Below are 20,249 nucleotides of genomic sequence, written 5' to 3'. Positions count from 1 at the left end.
GGACAGTCTTATGATGGTGTGTACTGTACTTACACCACTTTCCCTGGCATGTAGAGGAGGATTGGAACCACAGGGGAGTCATCGTTGCCATAAATGATGAAGCCCATCTCCTTCAGCCTGGCTCTGAAGTACCTGGTGTTGTCTGCCAGTTGGTGGATCCGTCTAATCCCTGCAGTTACAGAGAGATGCATGTAAAATGGGGACGTAAAACAGTGATGCTTCTGCTATCCCCAGCAGGACGGGGAAAATCGTCATCTGTTGTTACCAGCTAATGTGCAGCGAGGGCTTTGCATCATCCTGAGTCCTTCACCTCCGTCTGGGCCGTACCAGCCTCAACTGTGAACTTACTCATGATTACTGCTCAGCTGCAGCAGCAGATGTTTCAGTTTTGTCTGCCTGACGGCAGTGTGCACTCATTCACATGTTGCCAGAATGTGCACTCGCAAATTCACTGCGATGGATTTCCCACAAAAGAGCGACTCTGGCCCACCACTGGAGCGTAGCCATGACCGAAATGGAATACACATAATGCTCAACAATTACATCCTGTTCAGATAAATATGTATTAGAAAACAAATCACATGCAGCAGAGATGGGGGGGGGCGCACCACAAAGCCCCTAGATTCCTTAATGATGTGAATCACTGGGGAGCCGGGTTGCGTTATGAATCAAGCAGAATTTGGCTTGGCTCGGCGTTGGAACACGGCTCTGTTTCCTTCTGATTACCTGGGAACAGATTGGCAGTTCTCTCAAAGAGGTGCAAGAGAGCAGTTAAATCCCTTTATCTAAGCAGACAGAGAAAAAAGGAAGAAGGAAGGGAAAATATAATGTACGGCAATGTTCCAAACCCCCCCCCCCCCCCCCCCCCCCCCAAAAAAAAAACATTTGGAAATTGTTCCTTGTGATAAGACAGGGAGATGTGAACATCAAAAACATGCCAAGTGCATGAATCACAGCAGTAGGAGAAAACATGTAGCCATGCACCTACAGTCCAAAATAGGGGGAGTGAAACTTAACAAAGAGATAAACAGGAAGAAAACAGGAAAATGTATTTACACATTGCTCATTTCCTTGATAGTGATTTGATATTTTCAGTGAGTGTTTTGTGTGTTCATTCCATCTGTAAGACAGGTCAAAACGGATTTCTGCACCACGGCATTTTCTCTGGGCTACGTCAGGTAAGAAGCATGTTGGGTCAGAGCCAGATGAAGTTACAGATCTGTACAAAGAAAAAACGTTTACCTCAAACAATCTACATCAGGCTGTAGTCTGGAGTCACACAGACATCACAGCACTCCTGTGGATGTGTTCTGTGTCTGCGTGTGAATCCACACCTCATCCTATTCTGAAAATGCCCCGGGAGTTGTGGCAGTTTAACTGTGACCTATGACCTTGTTGTGAATGTCCGGAGGCAGCCACTGACTGCTGTCAGCTTGTGTGTTTCTGGTGACTTTAAACACAGACACTGCAATGTGTTTTGTAAATCTGCTACTTCCTACCAAAGGTGCAGCTCGAGGGTGGATATCGGATTCGTCGTCCCCCACAACCCCCATCCCCTAAACAAATGTTCAAAATGCCAGTTAAAAACAACTGATTACATTTTGAAATTCTGAAAACAATAAATGAATCGAACCCAATAACTTGAGCTGCCTTGCCTCACCCTCCTCAGAATCTACCCAAATGCTTCCTGCACATTGGGAGAGAGCTATTAAAGAATCAAATTCCCAGCTCTCTCATCTGCCCCAATTGTTACATCAATGTCGCTGCCCGCTGTTACCCCCACCTGCAGGCTCTGACAGGGAATGACAGGCTCCAGCCCCCCGTGACCATTAACTGGACTAAGCAGTTGAAGATTGTGTGAGTGAGTGATTTCCACATTCTCCTAATAATAAATGAAACAACTGCTTGAGAAAGTGTTTCAAAAATGATCAGAATGCTCAATAAACCAATGCTTTAGAAAATGATTAAATGTTTCAAAAATGCTTGAAACACTGGTGGCATATTTTATGCAGCAGAGATTCCTTGGTTCAGAAAATGTTTAAATCTTTTGAATTGCTTAAAAAGTAAATGTAAGAATGCAAACAAAAATGTTTCTGAAAGACTAAATTAAACAATTACTTCTGAAGATTTAACATTTCCAAATGCTAAAACAATAAATGAGGATCTTGCTTCAGTAAATGATTTATCGTCTCAAATGGATCAAAATGCTACATAAAGCAAGTGGTTTAGAAAATGATTTGTTTTGTGTTGCTCAAAACACTTAATGAAACAACTGTTTCACAAAATTATCCACTGGCAAGTCCCAGTTCAGCAGCTGCATGCTTGTAAGGCTGCATTCATCAGCTGCTTACATCATAAGTGGCACAACTAAGCGGTGTCATTTCAAGGGCTGGTTGTAAAGCACCCAACGTGGAGTCTTTTTCCCCAACAATCCCATGAGTCACTGCGCTATCCCCCCCACCCACCCAAGACAAAACGGTTGGTAAATTAAAAAAATAAATCAATAAAACAAAAGTACATTTATAGTCTTCCCATGCACAATCACAAATAAGTCATATTTATAAGTATAAAGACGTACTGAAAAAATAATTATTAAAATATAGGTTACATCCACTACGCTAGCTTGGTTTCCCCGCCCCGCTAGGGGCGTAATGATGCAATAATGATGTAATGACGCAACAGTAAAACGCTCTGTGGGCTAGACTTTGTAATTTCAGAGCAGTTTGTTTGAGCCTCTGTTGCGTCTCAGCACTGAAGCTTGAAGACTGTTTTGGGACACAATCCTTAGAAGGGTGCAGACCCAAAATTGGGAAACATCCACTGTTTGAAAGTGCTTGTAACATGGTGGTGACGCAGTGGACAGTGGAGCTTCCTTGATCTGGAAAATGATTCACTCTTGTGTATTGCTGGATAACTGCTTCAAGAGTCAAAATCTGTTTCAAATCACTTGTAACATTAGTGAAGTAATTGCTTTAGCAAATGATTCACTACGTAAAATGGCTAAAAAACAGGGCCTGATTTACTAAGATTCCAGATTAACGAGTGTAAAATTGAGTGGGAAATCCCTTTTTTTTGTGTTTTGGGGTGGAGACATTTTTGTGAATAAATGTGAAGTTAACAGTGGGCAGTAATGTGACACTGACAGCAGTACATGAATGAGGATTGTGTGTGTGTGTGTGTTAATGGTTGTAAGTGCAAAATAAAATTAAACCAGCCACCTACGTTAGGTTACTGGAGGATATACATCGAATACACATATTTAACTACATTCACTTAACAGTATGTGCTTCGTTACCTGAGGTCCCGGACTGCATGTTCACACGCTGACAGTTAAAAAGGTTACTTATTCCTCCATCCACAGTATTGAAGGAAACTGGCGAATAGCTATGTTACATTCTGCTGGCACTACACATCGTGCCTATTTGAGCTCTGTGCACACAGTAACGCACACAGCAGAACCCACAGACATACCTGCACAGCTCGGAGTCGGAGGCACAGGTAACTGCGCACTTTGTGCTAGCAGAATGCACACCTCTGTTTGCTCTGTGTGCACAGCTGTCTGTGTTTATTTGTGTGACACATCAATGACTGTAATTATCATAAGCTGCGCCGAAATGGAGAGTGGTCTACCTTTTACATATGGAGGTATTTATTCTTAAAGAAATAAACACAAGAGGAACATTAACCTCTTTACAAGGAGGCAGCAGTCTCTGTGCTGCTGGAACAGCGGTCTGTGACAGTCAGCTGACGTCAGTCACCCAATACATATGTAATCAAAACATACCAAATTTTCTTCTGACCTTGATAAATCATGTTCAACCCTCATCAATTTGCATGTTGCCTCCCAGAATTTTGCACACTCGGGTGGACAAACCCTAAATTGCATGATGCAATACTAGGTGCAATTTGTTAATAAATCAGCATGCACGTGAATTTGTGAGTACAATGGCATTTGCAAACATTTTTACACATCCAAACCTTTAGTAAGTCAGGCCCTAAATGAACGAATAGAAAAAGATTCACTGTTACAAATAATAGACATGTACTGAACAGTGGAGTGACATCCCCCGCACCCCCACCACCAAAAGAAAAGTAATTCCTGTTTACACCCTTGTTTCCTCCTATGTACTAACCCCATTACTACAACCACAAAGTACACTGGACAGGCATGTTTGTGCTTGTTCTTGTAATGACTTCCTAATCAGTGAAGCAGAAATTTTTCTGGAGGTCCAAACCTCCTCACAACACACATGAACATTTCCTCCATGCTAGGGTCACGTGTGCACCAGGACTGCCGCCCCCCTTTCCCAGCACTACAGACCTCTGTAATTACTCCCACATTTTGTGACCAAGCAGCTGTTTGTCTTTTGTGCAGGTCTGGTCTCACCCATAATGTTAACACCAGCGCTGTCCTCTGGATTTACTTTGCTTTTGTTTCCATAAAATAAATCATATAAAGGTGTAAAAGGTTTTTATAAGGCAAACACAATATTTGTCCCTGTTAAGACTCGGGACTGTGGATGCAGATATTCACCTTCTGTGCTTCCTTCTACTCCCATGATGCACTTCATTGCACGCATGATCTGCTCGGCGACGGGCGGGGACATAGCCGTGGCGTACACTGCACTGTGTGAATGAGAACGCAAGTAGTCCACCAGCTCCTGCAAAACAGAGCAATGACTCGGTGTAACACAAACACTGTGTACTACCTGATACTTATTTTGGTGGTACATGGAGATAATCTGACCGCATACACAAGCCTCAACATACTTTCACATCATACATTTTCAGACTGCCATGTAGCTGTGTGTGAGAGAGAACGGCCCTACACATCTCCTTTGCCACCACCAGAGAGTGCTCATGCACCACCTTCACCTGAGAATCAATTAAAAAATAGCTCAGGTTGCACCTCTGTCACCACGACTATCTCCGTATTGTGACTGCAGACCGTAAAATAGCACTGGATCTTTTCCTGGACTGCGGGCGGAGCGAGCCAGCACACTCATTTGAGAATAAACTGAAAGCTGAAACGAACCACAGTGAAGACAGTCACGCTCATTATTCCAAAATGTCAGCAACAGATTAATTCTGCTCGCGGTTGTCAAGAGACAAGCAGGATTGCAAGAAACTGATTTGGTCAGGGGTCTCTGGAGCACGTGCTCATAAGTGTTCTGAGGTTGGAGCAGGTCTGGGGCTGTAATGGGCTGCCGCTCGGTGGCCATGTGGCGGACAGCGGGTGCCAGGTGATGACACAGAGCCGGAGATGCTGTCTGACCACCATTTCCACTCTGCACCATCTGTCCCTACTGGGCGGCTGCTGTGGTTTTCTCACACATGAGGGGAAGGGATTGTAGAGGGAAATGGTCAAACATAGGATAAGAATGCTAAAAAAAAACCCTGACATCTGTTTCCATTTAAGGCTGGGGATTTTCACCACTTTAGGGCCTTGTAGGATTTTGGTGTGACCAAGATAAAACTGGTTAAGAGAACGTGTCCGAAATCCCTCTCAAGTCTGCGGGTGGGACACCGAGTGACAACTTGCGAGTGTTTCTTCTTCTGTCATGTGGTAAGACAGACCCACAATGCAACAGAGGCTGGGCCAGACGGACACACACACACACACACACAAATGGACACATTTAATAAGTTAATTTCAATGCCAGCGCAGGTTTTTATGGAGAACAGTTCATGAATAAAGCCTCCTCTGAGCAAGGTTGACTCAGATTATAAAAAGCCCAGAGTTCTGTTCATTGGGTATTTATTTTTGGTTCACTCATAAAATAGTTATAACATGACTGTTTTCCAGAACATATGTGCGCAGACTTTTGTCGGTCAACCAGAATCCACTTAATGTAGGATTTGAGGATTTCACCACAACAACAAATACGTCAAATCCAAATGCTCGCTGGCTCTTTTCCTGCCCGGTTCCTTCAGGAGTTTACTGCAGCCAGCTGTCAGAGGAGGCACTGTGTTCATACTTCAAACATTATCGTGCTTGTTAAAGGCCATCCTGTTAAATCTGGAGCGCAGTTCCGATGCCTGCCACAAGAAGGGGCTGGCTGTCTGCCAGCTTCACCTTCTTATTATGGCAGAGCAGGGCTGAGCCGACATAAAGCACAGACAGGAAGGGTCGCTCGCTGAATGCCTAATTCAAACAACATGGCCATTTCCTCTGTTGCTTTCTAATCAGCTGTGGTTATGTACTAAAGTGTACTTTTTAATGGAGTAAAAAGGAATTACAAAGGGCCAGAGTCACAGCCTGGGGAACATTTGTTAGACATATGAGTGCTACGAGAGACACGGGGTGTGAAGACCGAGAACCATGTGACTTTAAAAAACAGCCCTGGCTTAAACAGCATTTGAAAAGTATTTTCCAATTTCAATTTAATTTCATTTATAGAGCACCAAATCACAACACAGTTGCCTCAAGGCGCTTCACACAAGTAAGGTCTAACCTTACTAACCCCCACAGTAACAGTGGTAAGGGAAAAACTCCCTCTGAGGAAGAAACCTCAAGCAGACCAGACTCAAAGGGGTGACCCTCTGCTTGGGCCATGCTACAGACATAAATTACAGAACAATTCACAAAACAAATATACAGGAAATGCTGTTGGTGCACAGGACAGGAGGGTCGCCAGCACAAAAGCAGAATCAGGCATCAGAAAGACAAGAAATACAGTATAATTTGTCAGCATTAAGCCACAAGAAAAACAAAAGAAACACTAAGGTGATTGCCGGCGCTAGCCCTAAGCTTCACTAAAAGACCCAGAATTTAGGTAAAGTTGAGGCCGCGGCACGCTCCGTTTACTAATAAAACGAATTAAAAGAGTAAAAAGCGTAAAACAAAACTATACCAGTAATTATTGTGGTTTGTTTTAACCTACTTTGGCAACAAATGGGTTCTGAATTATTGTAGACCCTCACTCTGCTGATCATCTGCAGACTTCTGTTGAGATATTTTGACCTATTTGTATTTTCAATGCCACATTTGTACTCATCATCTCTGCCCAGCATGTTACGTTTTCTGTGCTGTTTGTCTGTTAGCAGGATTATAGAAACGTTACTGAACTAATATTCTTGACACTTGGCGCAAGGCTGGGGTATAGGCCAAGAAGGAAGTGGGTCTAGGAATTTATTTGTATTTAATAATATCCAATCCGGCAATGTTACAGCATCTATCTATCTATTGCTCTATCTATAGATGGTTTCAGCCTTGGCCCATCCGAATTTCAAGAAAAATCGGTTCAATAGTTTTTCCACAATCCTGCTACCAGATAAAAAACAAAAACAAAACAAAAACCAAAAATGGCACTGAAAACAAATAAATAACACGTGTCGACTGATAATATCACAACAGGTAAGATCTGGTTTGTTGGCAGGGGAATGTGTTCTCCAAGTGCCGCTCTACTTAGAAATACGAGGGCTGTCAATAAAGTAACGGTCCTTTTTATTTTTTTCAAAAACTATATGGATTTCATTCATATGTTTTTACGTCAGACATGCTTGAACCCTCATGCGCATGCGTGAGTTTTTCCACGCCTGTCGGTGACGTCATTCGCCTGTGAGCACTCCTTGTGGGAGGAGTCGTCCAGCCCCTCGTCGGAATTCCTTTGTCTGAGAAGTTGCTGAGAGACTGGCGCGTTGTTTGATCAAAATTTTTTCTAAACCTGTGAGACACATCGAAGTGGACACGGTTCGAAAAATTAAGCTGGTTTTCAGTGAAAATTTTAACGGCTGATGAGAGATTTTGAGGTGATTCTGTCGCTTTAAGGACTTTTCACGGTGCGAGACGTCGCTCAGCACTCTCAGGCGGCGTCATCAGCCTGTTCAAGCTGAAAACCTCCACATTTCAGGCTCTATTGATCCAGGACGTCGTGAGAGAACAGAGAAGTTTCAGAAGAAGTCGGTTTCAGCATTTTATCCGGATATTCCACTGTTAAAGGAGATTTTTTTAATGAAAGACGTGCGGACGGATCCGCGCGTCGGGACGCAGCCGACGCGGTGCGGCGGCACAGGAAAAACACCTCCGTGTTGATAACCATTTGTAAAATCCAGGCGGCTTTTGATGACTTTCAGTGGAGTGAGTATATGAGAAATTGTTTAACAGGCAGGACATGTTCCAACTTGTCCTTAAGGCTTTCAACGGAGGTGTTTTTCCTGTGGCGGAGCGTCGCGGCGGCTGCGTCCCGACGCGCGGACCCGTCCGCACGTCTTTCATTAAAAAAATCTCCTTTAACAGTGGAATATCCGGATAAAATGCTGAAACCGACTTCTTCTGAAACTTCTCTGTTCTCTCATGACGTCCTGGATCAATAGAGCCTGAAATGTGGAGGTTTTCAGCTTGAACAGGCTGATGACGGCGGCTGAGAGCACTGCGTGACGTCTCGCACCGTGAAAAGTCCTTAAAGCGACAGTCTCACCTCAAAATCTCTCATCAGCCGTTAAAATTTTCACTGAAAACCAGCTTAATTTTTCGAACCGTGTCCACTTCGATGTGTCTCACAGGTTTAGAAAAAATTTTGATCAAACAACGCGCCAGTCTCTCAGCAACTTCTCAGACAAAGGAATTCCGACGAGGGGCTGGACGACTCCTCCCACAAGGAGTGCTCACAGGCGAATGACGTCACCGACAGGTGTGGAAAAACTCACGCATTCGCACGAGGGTTCAAGCATGTCTGACGTAAAAACATATGAATGAAATCCATATAGTTTTTGAAAAAAATAAAAAGGACCGTTACTTTATTGACAGCCCTCGTACATCATGCCATGGAATTTGGTTGATATCATTGAGGTAAAGTCCCTGTTTTTGTATTAAATAACAGGATTTGCTTCACGGTAAGAGACAATTGTCAGAAAAGGTTCTTTATTTGGAGACTGGGATGTGCAGTGACCGCAGAGTGTCTCTGTGTCTGTGAAAAGTGACATGTGATGAAGGAATATATGAGCAAGTGAAGCAGAAAAACCAAAAGGTGACAGAAACCTTTTTTCCTGCGATATAGCCTCCAGCAGCCCCAAAGCTCTTTGTGAAGGTGCCCATCATCACGTCCACATCAGCTGGGTTCACATCAAACAGCTCAGTCACACCCCTCCCCGACGAGCCCACCGCTCCAATGCTGTGGGCCTCATCCAGGTACAGATATGCTTTATACTTCTTCTTCAGAGCAATGATCTCAGGCAGTCGTACCACTGAGCCCTCCATGCTAATGATATGAGACATTCAGAAAATCAGAGACAGAATTGTTAGATATTTCTGTGTTTAATTATTGTTTTCTTTATTTGTTTTGGTATTAAAGTAGTTATTTTACTTAGGACTGTATTCTTCGTTTTCGCTCTTATTCTTACTCTTACTTTCCTTTGTTCTCTGTTGGAATGTGCATGTTGAACTGGATTTAACCAGTTTTTACCACTTAGGACAAAGACATTCAGGTTACATTAAAAATCATATATGTCCCGTTATAGCATGGGTCTTGGGTAGGAGTTGGACCTCCCTCGAATGCCCATGGGGACCAATAAGGAGAGGATTTTGTGAAATAAGGTCCGCCTCTGTCACCCTTATAGATGCCTTTACGGTGTCAAATCTCACGCGTAATCATGTTCTTGCTGGAGAGGCAGAGATTTCGTTGTCAGTGTGAACAAGCATTTGCGGCAACTTGTTTGCAACATTGCATTGTTATGGAGGTGAGTTCAACCAAAATATGTATTTAGGTGTTTAAGATAATCCTGACTCTTTAATGTGAGTTTTATTTAAAAAAAAAAATAATAATAAGAAGAAGAAAGCGTGTTGCTGTTAGGGTTGTGTGTCGGGAACTGGTTCTTTTCAGGTACCCTTAAGAAATGATTCGATCCATTGACATCAATAGCCTTTTTGCTTAACGATTCCCTTATCAGCCCTTCAGAGTGGCCGTTGTTTTTGGGGGTGTTTGTCAGGAAAATGATCATTTCTCTACATTGTTTACAGACCCAGCAGGAGGTCTGTATAATCAATGGTTTCTGCAGCGCGGCTTTGTTTTGAACCTTGAACCAATGAAGCAGTGCTTCAATCTTTGATCTGCTGTTTCGTTGGGTCTTTGTTTTATTTCGCTCTATCTTAATTTTTCCCCACTAAAACCCTAAACAGCATATGCCTAAGTAATATTTACCTTTTTTATGTTAAACCGACCTGTTATGGTCTTCTGAAACAGTTGATAGATGTATTTTATAACTTAAAAACGGGACCGATGCTAACACGTTAGCATGCCTATGGTATTTTCAATGTTAAAGTTAGCATTAAGCTGAGCCATTATCAAGACATCACACACATGATTAGAGACTGTAGACCCGTTTTCCCTGATCAGTTTGACAAATAATGGTGATCTTGGTTGCTATCAGACCTAGGCTTTAGAAGAAACTGACAGGCCAATTTCAGGCTACTTGAAATTTCAACTACATCTACACCCAATTTCTATCATGCATATGATGCTAACATTATTCGCTGCAGCAAGTCCAGACATGTTGATTCTGAATGGATCTAGTGCATCAAAATTAACCAGCATATCACCAGTTTGTTTTCATTAGTATGACATTTTATACATCTGTTGACCTATACGCTCACTAAATTTTTTATAAAGGTACATGTCTGGGTTTTTCCAAAGCCTAAAAACATCAGTAGTAGATTATCACCACTTAAGGAAGTATTCATATAACTTTTCCAAAGGCAAAAAGGCCCTTTACAAATTCTGTAATTCTCCAAAGGGGGGCCCAATCAACTCTTTACAGACTGATGCAAGGTATAATCTCTAAACTCAGCCCATCTGAAATCATTTAATCACCTGATCACCATTTGTTAGCAATACATGCTATCATTTCAAAGACAAACTGATCATGAACATTGATGCACTACAGCAACTGAAAACGCAACTTTGTTTACAGTGTTAGCTAACTATTTTATAAACACTACCCAACCTAGAGCCGGTTAGTTTTTTAATTCATTAGCAAAAATCTAAAAACATTTTTCTTACTGTCATTATGGGGTATTGTATGCAGAATGCGGGAAAAAATTAATTTATTCCATTTTGGAAAAAAGCTGTAACATAATAAAATGTGGAAAAAGTGAAGCGCAAAATACTTTCCGGATACACTGTAGCTTACGTAATATCCCATGGATGAATCTGCCACCTGCTTGCATGCTTAGTGAATAATGAACAGATGATGGAAATCAGGAGCAGCTGTGGTATTCAATGAGAAGGAGACATTTCTTCACAGAAATGTACTAAGTCAGAAAACATTGGGATTGATTCACATAGGTTGTACTCTAAAACACAAACAACATGAAAGGGACCATTTCTGCACAGAAATGTAGTATATGAGCGAAATAAAAGGTACAGTATATTGTGATTACATTCTACAACTCAAGTAAGTCCGCATAACCCCGTAGAAAGGATTGTGTACGAATTTAGCTGAAGCAGTCTCGCCCTCTCTCCATATGTGTGGTTCTGAAGTTACATGTATGTTGACAAGCTGTTCAGCATACAGTATGGCTGAAGAAATACTTTCTGACAAAAGAAGGACATTTCATTCTACAGATTTCCATCAGAACCAGAAAGATGAGGTAAATGGTTAGCAGCTAGCGGCAACAATGGTTTCAGATTTAGTTTCCTCACTATAATGATCAGTTTTCCAAACTACTGACATACATATTTCTTGGAAGTCTGTATGCAACTGGTTCTCATTTAAATACATGGCTGTGCACACAATGATCTTGCAAAAATACTTTTCAAAAATCAGTTGCATTATTTGAATAATTAGTGTAATCAGTTAGAATAAAAGTAAATGGTGCATCTAGGACACTGTGCGCACACACACACACACTTTAGATCCAGATCTGGCATGTACACTGTACATTGTGTAAATATTTCAAGTCAAAGCAGATGTTATGTTATGGACAGACAGCCAGGGCCTCGGGGACAAAGCTCAGATAATAAGAACAATATAAACACACTCATATGATCTATATAATTACAAAGTTATTAGACTGAAAAAGAAGAAGGACCTGACCAAACATATACACTGCACATCTAGAAATTCATGTGATATAACTTCACATGTACCAGTCTTGTAATAATGTTTCTGCTTGCCTGGTTCATTTTCCTCTCATTCTTCTCCAACCTATTTCTCCCCTCAGACTCATTCCTTTTACGGTTGCAAATAGACATCAAGAAGGAGTACATGGAAGGAGAACGGAGTGCTCAGACCTCTTTTCACTGCTACGGCTGAGACTGTTTGTGTCCTGAATGACATGAGATAGAGTTCCACCATGACAGACACGAACATCAAAGGTAACCCCAGGTTATAGCTAAACAATGCTTACTCCTTCACCAGGCCTGTCGATGTTACTGGGGGACAGATGGACCATTAGCCATTCCGATCATGTTTTTATTGTCTGATGAAGACACTTTTATTGTACAACTATAGAGGAGCACTCAGTGTACTCGTCAGACAAAGCAAACAATGGCTCATCTGCAACAATGAAATAAACCTAAATTACCGCAAAGCATTAAACTTTAGTCCAATATTTCTCCCAACGTGCACAGCAAGACTTGTGCAAACCAGATGTACTAACATGCCCAAACTTACAATACTAACAAATCATTTTAACATCCTGACACGCCCCCATAAACTTCAGATCAGAGCCAATATTTTCATCATGCTTGCTGAGAGTCATTTCATCTGATTTAATTCTTTTTGTAGTTCTGCAGGTGGACAGTGGTGGAACCAGACTTTTTGTTGGTGTGACAAGGTGGGGAGTATCTAGTATGGAGTGACAAAATTTATTATACATATGCATTCTAAGCCAAACTGCAAATGGTGACTACAGATATCTATTACTTCACATATGTAATACAAGAAATAGAAAATATACAATAGATAGAACTAATATTGTTTTTTAAGTTTATTTATTTGCGTTCAGCTGCCCCCAGTTACTTGAGGTTGCTATAGCAGATCCAATGGGATTTGGCACATGTTTTACTCTGGATGTCCTTGCTGATGCAACTCCTGTTGTGCACAGAGAAACATGCACAGCCTCTGCTTTTCCTAACCAGTCTCCTAGTGAAGTACTAATCTGGACCTACTCTGCTCAACTTCTGAGATCCGATAAGATCAGCGGTGTACAGAGCAGCATGGTTGCATAACAGCTAGAACTAAGAAAGAAAAAAAAAAAAAAAAAAAAAAAATCACTGACAGGAACCAAATGAAAATGCAGAAACCCCACAGGCAGAATAATACAAAAACTCCACCACTAATAAGAAGTGACACAGTAAGGATAGCGAGCGCTCTGCTATGTGGTGCTATTTTCATTCACTCAGTCATCCTGTACATTTTTATTTTCACCAAATAATGATTCCTGATCAAGGTTGTTTGACAAGAAAACAATACATTTTTAATCACGTTAACATTCCAGAGCAAACTCAATAACAAATTTAATAAAATGTATTTAATTATTGTTTATTTAACTGGGACAGGTGCAATCAGCAATATCATGAACAGATGTACCAGAGGAAAGGTATATAAGACGTGTTACTTTCAGTCAATATGCCGTCTTTGTCCTCTGGGGTCCAAGAGCATCTACTTGAATTGACCACTAATTCATCCTTTAAGGTTTTTTTTTGTTTTTTTTTTCTTTTAAGAATAATGCCTGTGTTGCACATCAAAATGTTCAGAACAATCTCAGCTTTCAGAATGCGAGACATACATTTGTTTCAAACACCGTGTGAAAGATATATTTTGGCTCTAAAGATGAAAATATGAAATGCATCTTCAGAATTTCTTCAAATCTTTAGTAAATATACAGTGTTATTCTTGTGGATGAAATGTTCTGTTGTTATAAATGGGTTTACCAAAGTATTCAGGTCCCAAAAGTAGTGTAATATATCAAAAAGATTTTAAAACAATGCATAATAAAATAAACAAATAATATATGTGTTGTGCAGTGCATATTTTCCACCTGCTGGGAACGTGTAACATTCCAAAACAGTATGTTTGTAAACTAATATAACTTACCTGTCTGCTGTTCTTGTCACAGAATTCCTAACCCTTAACAAAAAAAAAAGTGTTCTCAGGTCAAAGGGACAGTTTTTTTTAGCCTTTACTAATGCAATTAAGTGAGGATCTACACACTCAGACACTGCAGCCATGTGCAGGGTCTCGCAGCAGGCAGAGAGAGGAGATAGACCATGTGACATTCACTGGCCTCTAGGATTGGCTCTGAGTGAAAAATAATCTACAGGAGAGAACCATTTTACAGATGAGAATTTGTAGTTTCAGGAAGTGGTTGTATGATGTCCCTATGACATTCCGTCGCTGAACTGTGAACAGAAATACCATGAAAACTACACTTAGATGCAACAACACATCCATGGACCCCAGAGGGTTAAACCCACTCACCCCCAGTGAGTTCTGTATAGGCTCTGAGGAACAATACAAAAATAATTTATGTAAAACACAACATACATTTCTTATTAATAAAATACATACTGCATTATGTGAATCACGTGAACTTACTGATTTGATCCCACCTTTGGTCACCATTGGATCAGGTGAGTGACAGATTTTGAGAGGCTGGAAACAGAACACTTTAAATAGCAAATAGGTTTTTGGTGTGGTTATGGAGGGACTACAGCCCAATGAAGCCCCAGCCTATAGCTGCCTATGATGGCAGAAGAAATTAACATTGGATTTTCAGGATTACTGTCAAACTACTCAAACTGATGCATGTCATTTTCTTCTTTACTCCATAAGGGTGCTGTTGCAAAACTGTCAAAATATACTTCCACAATGATCTTAAAAAATGGATTAAACCAAAAATAACATCTAATTCACTCATGCTGAACATGACGCATGTTAGTTCAGATGAGCTAAAACGTATGGTGTGATTAAAGGCAAAAACAGAACAGAAAGGAGGAAAGAAAATGGCTGTGATGAACAGTCAGAGCTGGTGTTTCGCCAAGTCAATCTCTGTGGCTCCATTTGGCCTTGATGTGGAGCTAATGAGCAGATGGAAAGAGTCGCTAAGACCCCGGACAGCTCACAATACCACTCTACCCTCTCCCGTAATCAAACGGTACCCACACACACACACACACACACACACACCTGAAGCAAATCAAATAAAGACTATTACAGGCACTACTACACACGTCAAGACCTCTGTTCAGGTTACAAATGATTTCTGCAGCTTTCTACCTGAGGAGTTTGGCAGCACAGGGCTCTGCTAAAGAGCACAAAGTCCCACAAAACACATCATCTGTCATGAGATCTGTTTTTGCACGTGTGGATATCTGCATGGAAACAATTATATTAATGTGTGTGTGTGTGTGCGCGCAAGTGTGTGTGGCATCATGGCAACTGACCTGTAGATGCCTTCCACCATGATGAGGATTTTCCTCCAGGGTCGGTGGGTCCGAGGCTGACCCGAGCAAATGGCATCTCTCAGCATCTTCTCCAGGCTGTGCATGTCTGAGAGAGATAAAGGAATGGTGAGAAATTCAAAAGCTCAACCTATATCTTTACATTATTATTATTAATAGTGCACATCTCTCATAAAACACCACAATACTTTTTATTATGCAACAATTCATTGGCATCAATACAAAGTAAGTACTTTCAGCTTCTCCTTCACAGTGGATCTGCAGGTTGATTTCGTAGAGGTTTTATGCTTCCTGACACAACTGTACATTACATGGAGAACGGGCATGGGTGGCCTTGAACCAGGAATATTCTGTTTTGAAAGCAAGTGCATTAACACCACTTCATTTAATTTTATTTTATAACAGCTTGAACACGTGAAAGTAGCGAAACAAGATTAATTAATTAAAATTATAATGTTAAAACTGGGCCATCGACCAGTTCATAGCATATTTAGACTGATTCAAGAGTTGGTGTATCGATGTAGTCGTAAATGTCACTTTTAAGCTTAACTCTGTCACTTTATCATCTTATCACGGGTCACTTTAGACAGTGTACTTTGGTTTAATTGCACTGATCCCACTGCACTGTTTTTTTCTGTTTCTGTTTTTCTGTTGCACACAGCCTTTCATATTTCTTTTTTTATCTTAGATTTTATCTTATTTTGACACATATGTTATATTTTATCTTAGCATTTTATCTCTTCTTAATGTTGCACCATTGTACTGAAGCAAATTCCTAGTCTGTGAATCCTGTTCACTGGCAATGGCAATAAACTTCTTCTGATCTGATTCTGACTGAATATGTATTGGTGAATTGTTACAACCTTAATTACTCAGGAAAGAAAAATGCGACACATTCCATAGGGTTTGCAGAAGTTGTTTAAGGTTTCATCAGTATTAAATTAAAGCAAACAGAATTTTGTGACATAAGATTTTACATGCACATACAGAGTTGTAATAGTGCACAGCAAATATGTTGTAGAAAAAAAAGTCTGCAAGGAATACCAGCTAAAAGCAGACAACATTGGGATGAATAATCATTTCTACAGGGTTGGGCTGTCCTTAGTGTCCACAAGGTACTACTTTATCTGACAGAAACGCCTTCTGCAAACTACAAATGAGAAAATGCCTCTGTCTGTGGCTGTCTGTGGCTCATGGACAAAGTCTATATCAGCAAACATTACTAACAAAACTACATATGGGTTTCAACCAAGGTCTCTCCAGCACAGACCAAATGGCTGCATAAAAGACTGACTGTAAATTTATTCAGTTCTAGCAAAATAATATCCCAGTAGTTTGATCATGCTCAGCTGCACACCAGCAGGTGGCACTGTTGAATAGCTGGAGGAAATAAAGCCAGTCAGTCATTTTTTTAAAACCTGCTTATTCTAATTATCGGTATGTAATAAAATGCATTATTCAAAAGAAGACGACAATCCAGCTATTTTCAGCTGAGCGGAGTGTAAACTTGTGAGGCTTTCACAGATGAATGACATGCTCTTTAAACTCAAACAAGCTTAAACATACTGAAGAAGTCAGGCAGCAAACCAGGAATATACAGTGTGCGCAGAGCAGGATCAAGGATAACATTATTCCACAGTTTGATGCCAGCTTAAGATAAGCCACATCTTGATGGTAGAAAGTATATGACTGAAGGGGAAGGTCACCCTGAAGATGTGTGCATACAGTTGTAGGTAGAATATGCAAAAAGGCTACAAGCCTAATAACAGCCTAACCTTCGAAGAGATAGATTTGTTTTTTAATAACAAACCTAACCTTCAAATGCAGCACCTCTATCTGTAACCGTGGCATTTTCAACATACAAGGCGTACAATGCAAGACTAGGCAAACCAGTTTCTCCAGTAGGAAACTCCATCTTTTCTTAACATGGAGTGCTTATAAAGTCTGAAACATCTCAAATACCATTGTGAAATTTCCAAGTGCTCTGAAAATGGTCACTGCAAACATCTTTGACTTAAAGAAGTATGCACTGTCCTCTAAACTCAACAGCGACAACAAATCTCTACAGCAAGACATAATGTCAAAATGTGGGCACATTTAGCAGAACAACGCTGAATCATCACTTTTACAGCCAACTTTACATAAGAAAGGAGATGAATGCATGAACATTTCCAAGTCACTGAATATATATACTGAACTTTATTTCAGTCAGTCATTAAGAAATGCAAACAATACCTTAATACTGTGTCGAGTAGACAGTTCTGAAACACTGAGTGAGGGAAGCCATCAAGACACTCATTTTTCAATTTCAATTTATTTTCATTTATATAGGGCCAAATCACAACAGAGTTGCCTCAAAGCACTTCACACAGGTAAGGTCTAACCTTACCAACCCCCAGAGCAACACTGGTAAGGAAAAACTCCCTCTGAGGAAGAAACCTCAAGCATACCAGACTCAAAGGGGTGACCCCCTGCTTGGGCCATGCTACAAACATAAATTACAGAACAATTCACAGAACAATTCATGGACAAATATACAAGAAATGCTATTGGCGTACAGGACAGGAGGATCGCCAACACAAATACAACTCCCATCTCTGGAATTTAGGTAAAGTTGAGGCCGCAGCCCGCTCCAATTACTAATAAATGAATTAAAAGAGTAAAAAGCGTAAAACAAAACTGTACCAGTATGCTAGCTATAAGAAAGAGAAAACAAGTGCGTCTTAAGTCTGGACTTGAAAATCTCCACAGAATCTGACTGTTTTATTGGTGCAGGGAGATCATTCCACAGAACAGGGGCACGATAAGAGAAAACTCTGACCCGCAGACTTCTTATTCACCTTAGGGACACAAAGTAGTCCTGCACCCTGAGAACGTAAAGCCTGGGCCGGTACGTAAGTTTAATTAGGCCAGCTAGGTAGGGAGGTGCCAGTTCATGAATAATTTTATAGGTTAGTAGCAGAACCTTAAAATCTGATCTCACTGGGACAGGAAGCCAGTGAAGAGATGCCAAAATGGGTGTAATGTGGTCGAACTTTGTCCTTCGTGTCAAAAGTCTGGAGACCCCTAATGCTAGACCGCGGTAAAGCAGAAAATAGAACATTGCAGTAGTCCAATCTAGAAGAGATAAATGCATGAATCAGGGTCTCAGCATCAGCCATAGACAGGATGGGACGAATCTTCGCTATATTTCGGCAGGTGGAAGAAAGCAGTCCTAGTAATATTTCTAATGTGGAGGCCAAAGCACAATGAAGGATCAAAAATTACCCCAAGGTTCCTCACTTTGTCAGTGTGATGTATGACACACGAGCCGAGGCTGAGAGTTAACTGGTCAAATTGATGCCGATGTCTCACTGGACTAAGAACCATCATTTCAGTCTTATCAGAGTTTAAAAGTAGGACGTTTCTAGACATCCAACTTCTCACAGTGAGAACGACTGGTCAAGTATGACGTCAGCCATGCAAGGGCCACTCCCAGTAATCCCAAAATGATTTTCCAGCCTATCAAGTAGAATATGATGATCCACTGTATCAAATGCAGCACTGAGATCTAACAGCAACAGAACCATAGTGGTGTCCGAATCCATTGTAAGCAGAAGATCATTCACCACTTTAGTGAGTGCCGTCTCTGTGGAATGATATTTTCTAAAAGCAGACTGCAGTGGCTCAAAGAGATTATTCTCAGTAAGACACAGTCTACAAGCTGCCGTGACACCACTTTTTCCAAATTTTAGAGAAAATGATAGATTTGATATCGGCCGATAGTTTGTCAATACCCTAGGGTCAAGATTAGGTTTCTTAAGTAATGGTTTAATCACTGCAGATTTGAAACATTTAGGAACAGATCCAGAAATTAAAGAAAGATTAATAATTTCCAGCACAGTCGGCCCAAGAGTGGGCCATAGGTCCTTAAACAGTTTTGTTGGTATAGGATCAAATAAACAGGTTGTGCTTTTTGTTGACATTACGAGTTTTGTTAGCATGCCTAGTGAGATACTATCAAATTCTGTAAATCTGGTAATACCTCAGTAGTGGCACCCACCTCAATAGCAGGGTGTAGTGGCTGGATTAAGGCATGCCGGGATATGTTTAACCTGATGTGTTCTATTTTCTTCCCAAAGTAAGCCAGGAAATCTTGTGCTGTTAAAGGAGAGCGAACTACAGGTGGTTGTCCATGCATAAGTGTTGCCACCGGTGTCGAACAAAAACTTTGAGTTATGCTTGTTTTTGTTGACCAAATCAGAGGTAGTAAGTCTGCTTTGTAGCCAATAATGCATGTTTATGGTCTAAGATAGCATCACGCCACGCAAGGTGAAATACTTCTAATTTTGAACGACGCCATTTCCATTCTAGACCTCTTGGTTTATGCTTGAGGTCACGCAGATAATCATTGAACCAAGGTAACTGTGATTTGGGGGAGCGCTGTTTTAACACAGGTGGTGCAATCATGTCAAGTGTAGTTTGAGCACTTTTAAACTATCCACAAGTCTGTCTACTGACTGGGTGGTTGTCAAATGTGAAGCTAAGACATCAGGCAGTCTAGCTTCGAGTTTAGTCTTAGTTGAGGAGTTGATGCATCGCCGTAATGATATATAAGGTTGTTGTTCCACTATACACGGCAGCAAAACTGTAAACTTAATAAGTGAGTGATCAGACACCACTGATGTAAGAGGCATGATGTCAATATTCGTGACAGCAATACCACGTGCAAGAACCAGATCCAGGGTATTTCCACTAATGTGCATCGAATCCCGAATGTATTGCCAAAATCCTAATGCATCACAATTTCCATAAATGATTTGCAGAGGGGATCAGAAGGCTTATTTATATGAATGTTAAAGTCAC

General features: G+C 40.9%; 1 protein-coding gene across 1 annotated transcript in view; it reads right to left on the bottom strand.

The window, feature by feature from the left end:
• The window catches only part of sptlc3 (serine palmitoyltransferase, long chain base subunit 3), an 88,662-nt gene that overhangs the window by 28,624 nt on the left and 39,789 nt on the right, over positions 1-20,249 (bottom strand). Inside the window, exons 9-12 of the mRNA XM_034184248.1 lie at positions 15,387-15,492; positions 8,981-9,200; positions 4,535-4,661; positions 34-169 (exon numbers count right to left, since the gene is read on the bottom strand). Of these exons, the coding sequence (XP_034040139.1) occupies positions 34-169; positions 4,535-4,661; positions 8,981-9,200; positions 15,387-15,492 (589 nt within the window). The remainder of the gene's footprint in view (positions 1-33; positions 170-4,534; positions 4,662-8,980; positions 9,201-15,386; positions 15,493-20,249) is intronic.

Source organism: Thalassophryne amazonica, chromosome 13, assembly GCF_902500255.1.
Source record: "Thalassophryne amazonica chromosome 13, fThaAma1.1, whole genome shotgun sequence".
NCBI lineage: Eukaryota > Metazoa > Chordata > Actinopteri > Batrachoidiformes > Batrachoididae > Thalassophryne > Thalassophryne amazonica.
Note: the sequence above shows the minus strand (reverse complement) of the source record. Positions and strands in the feature narration are given on the sequence as shown.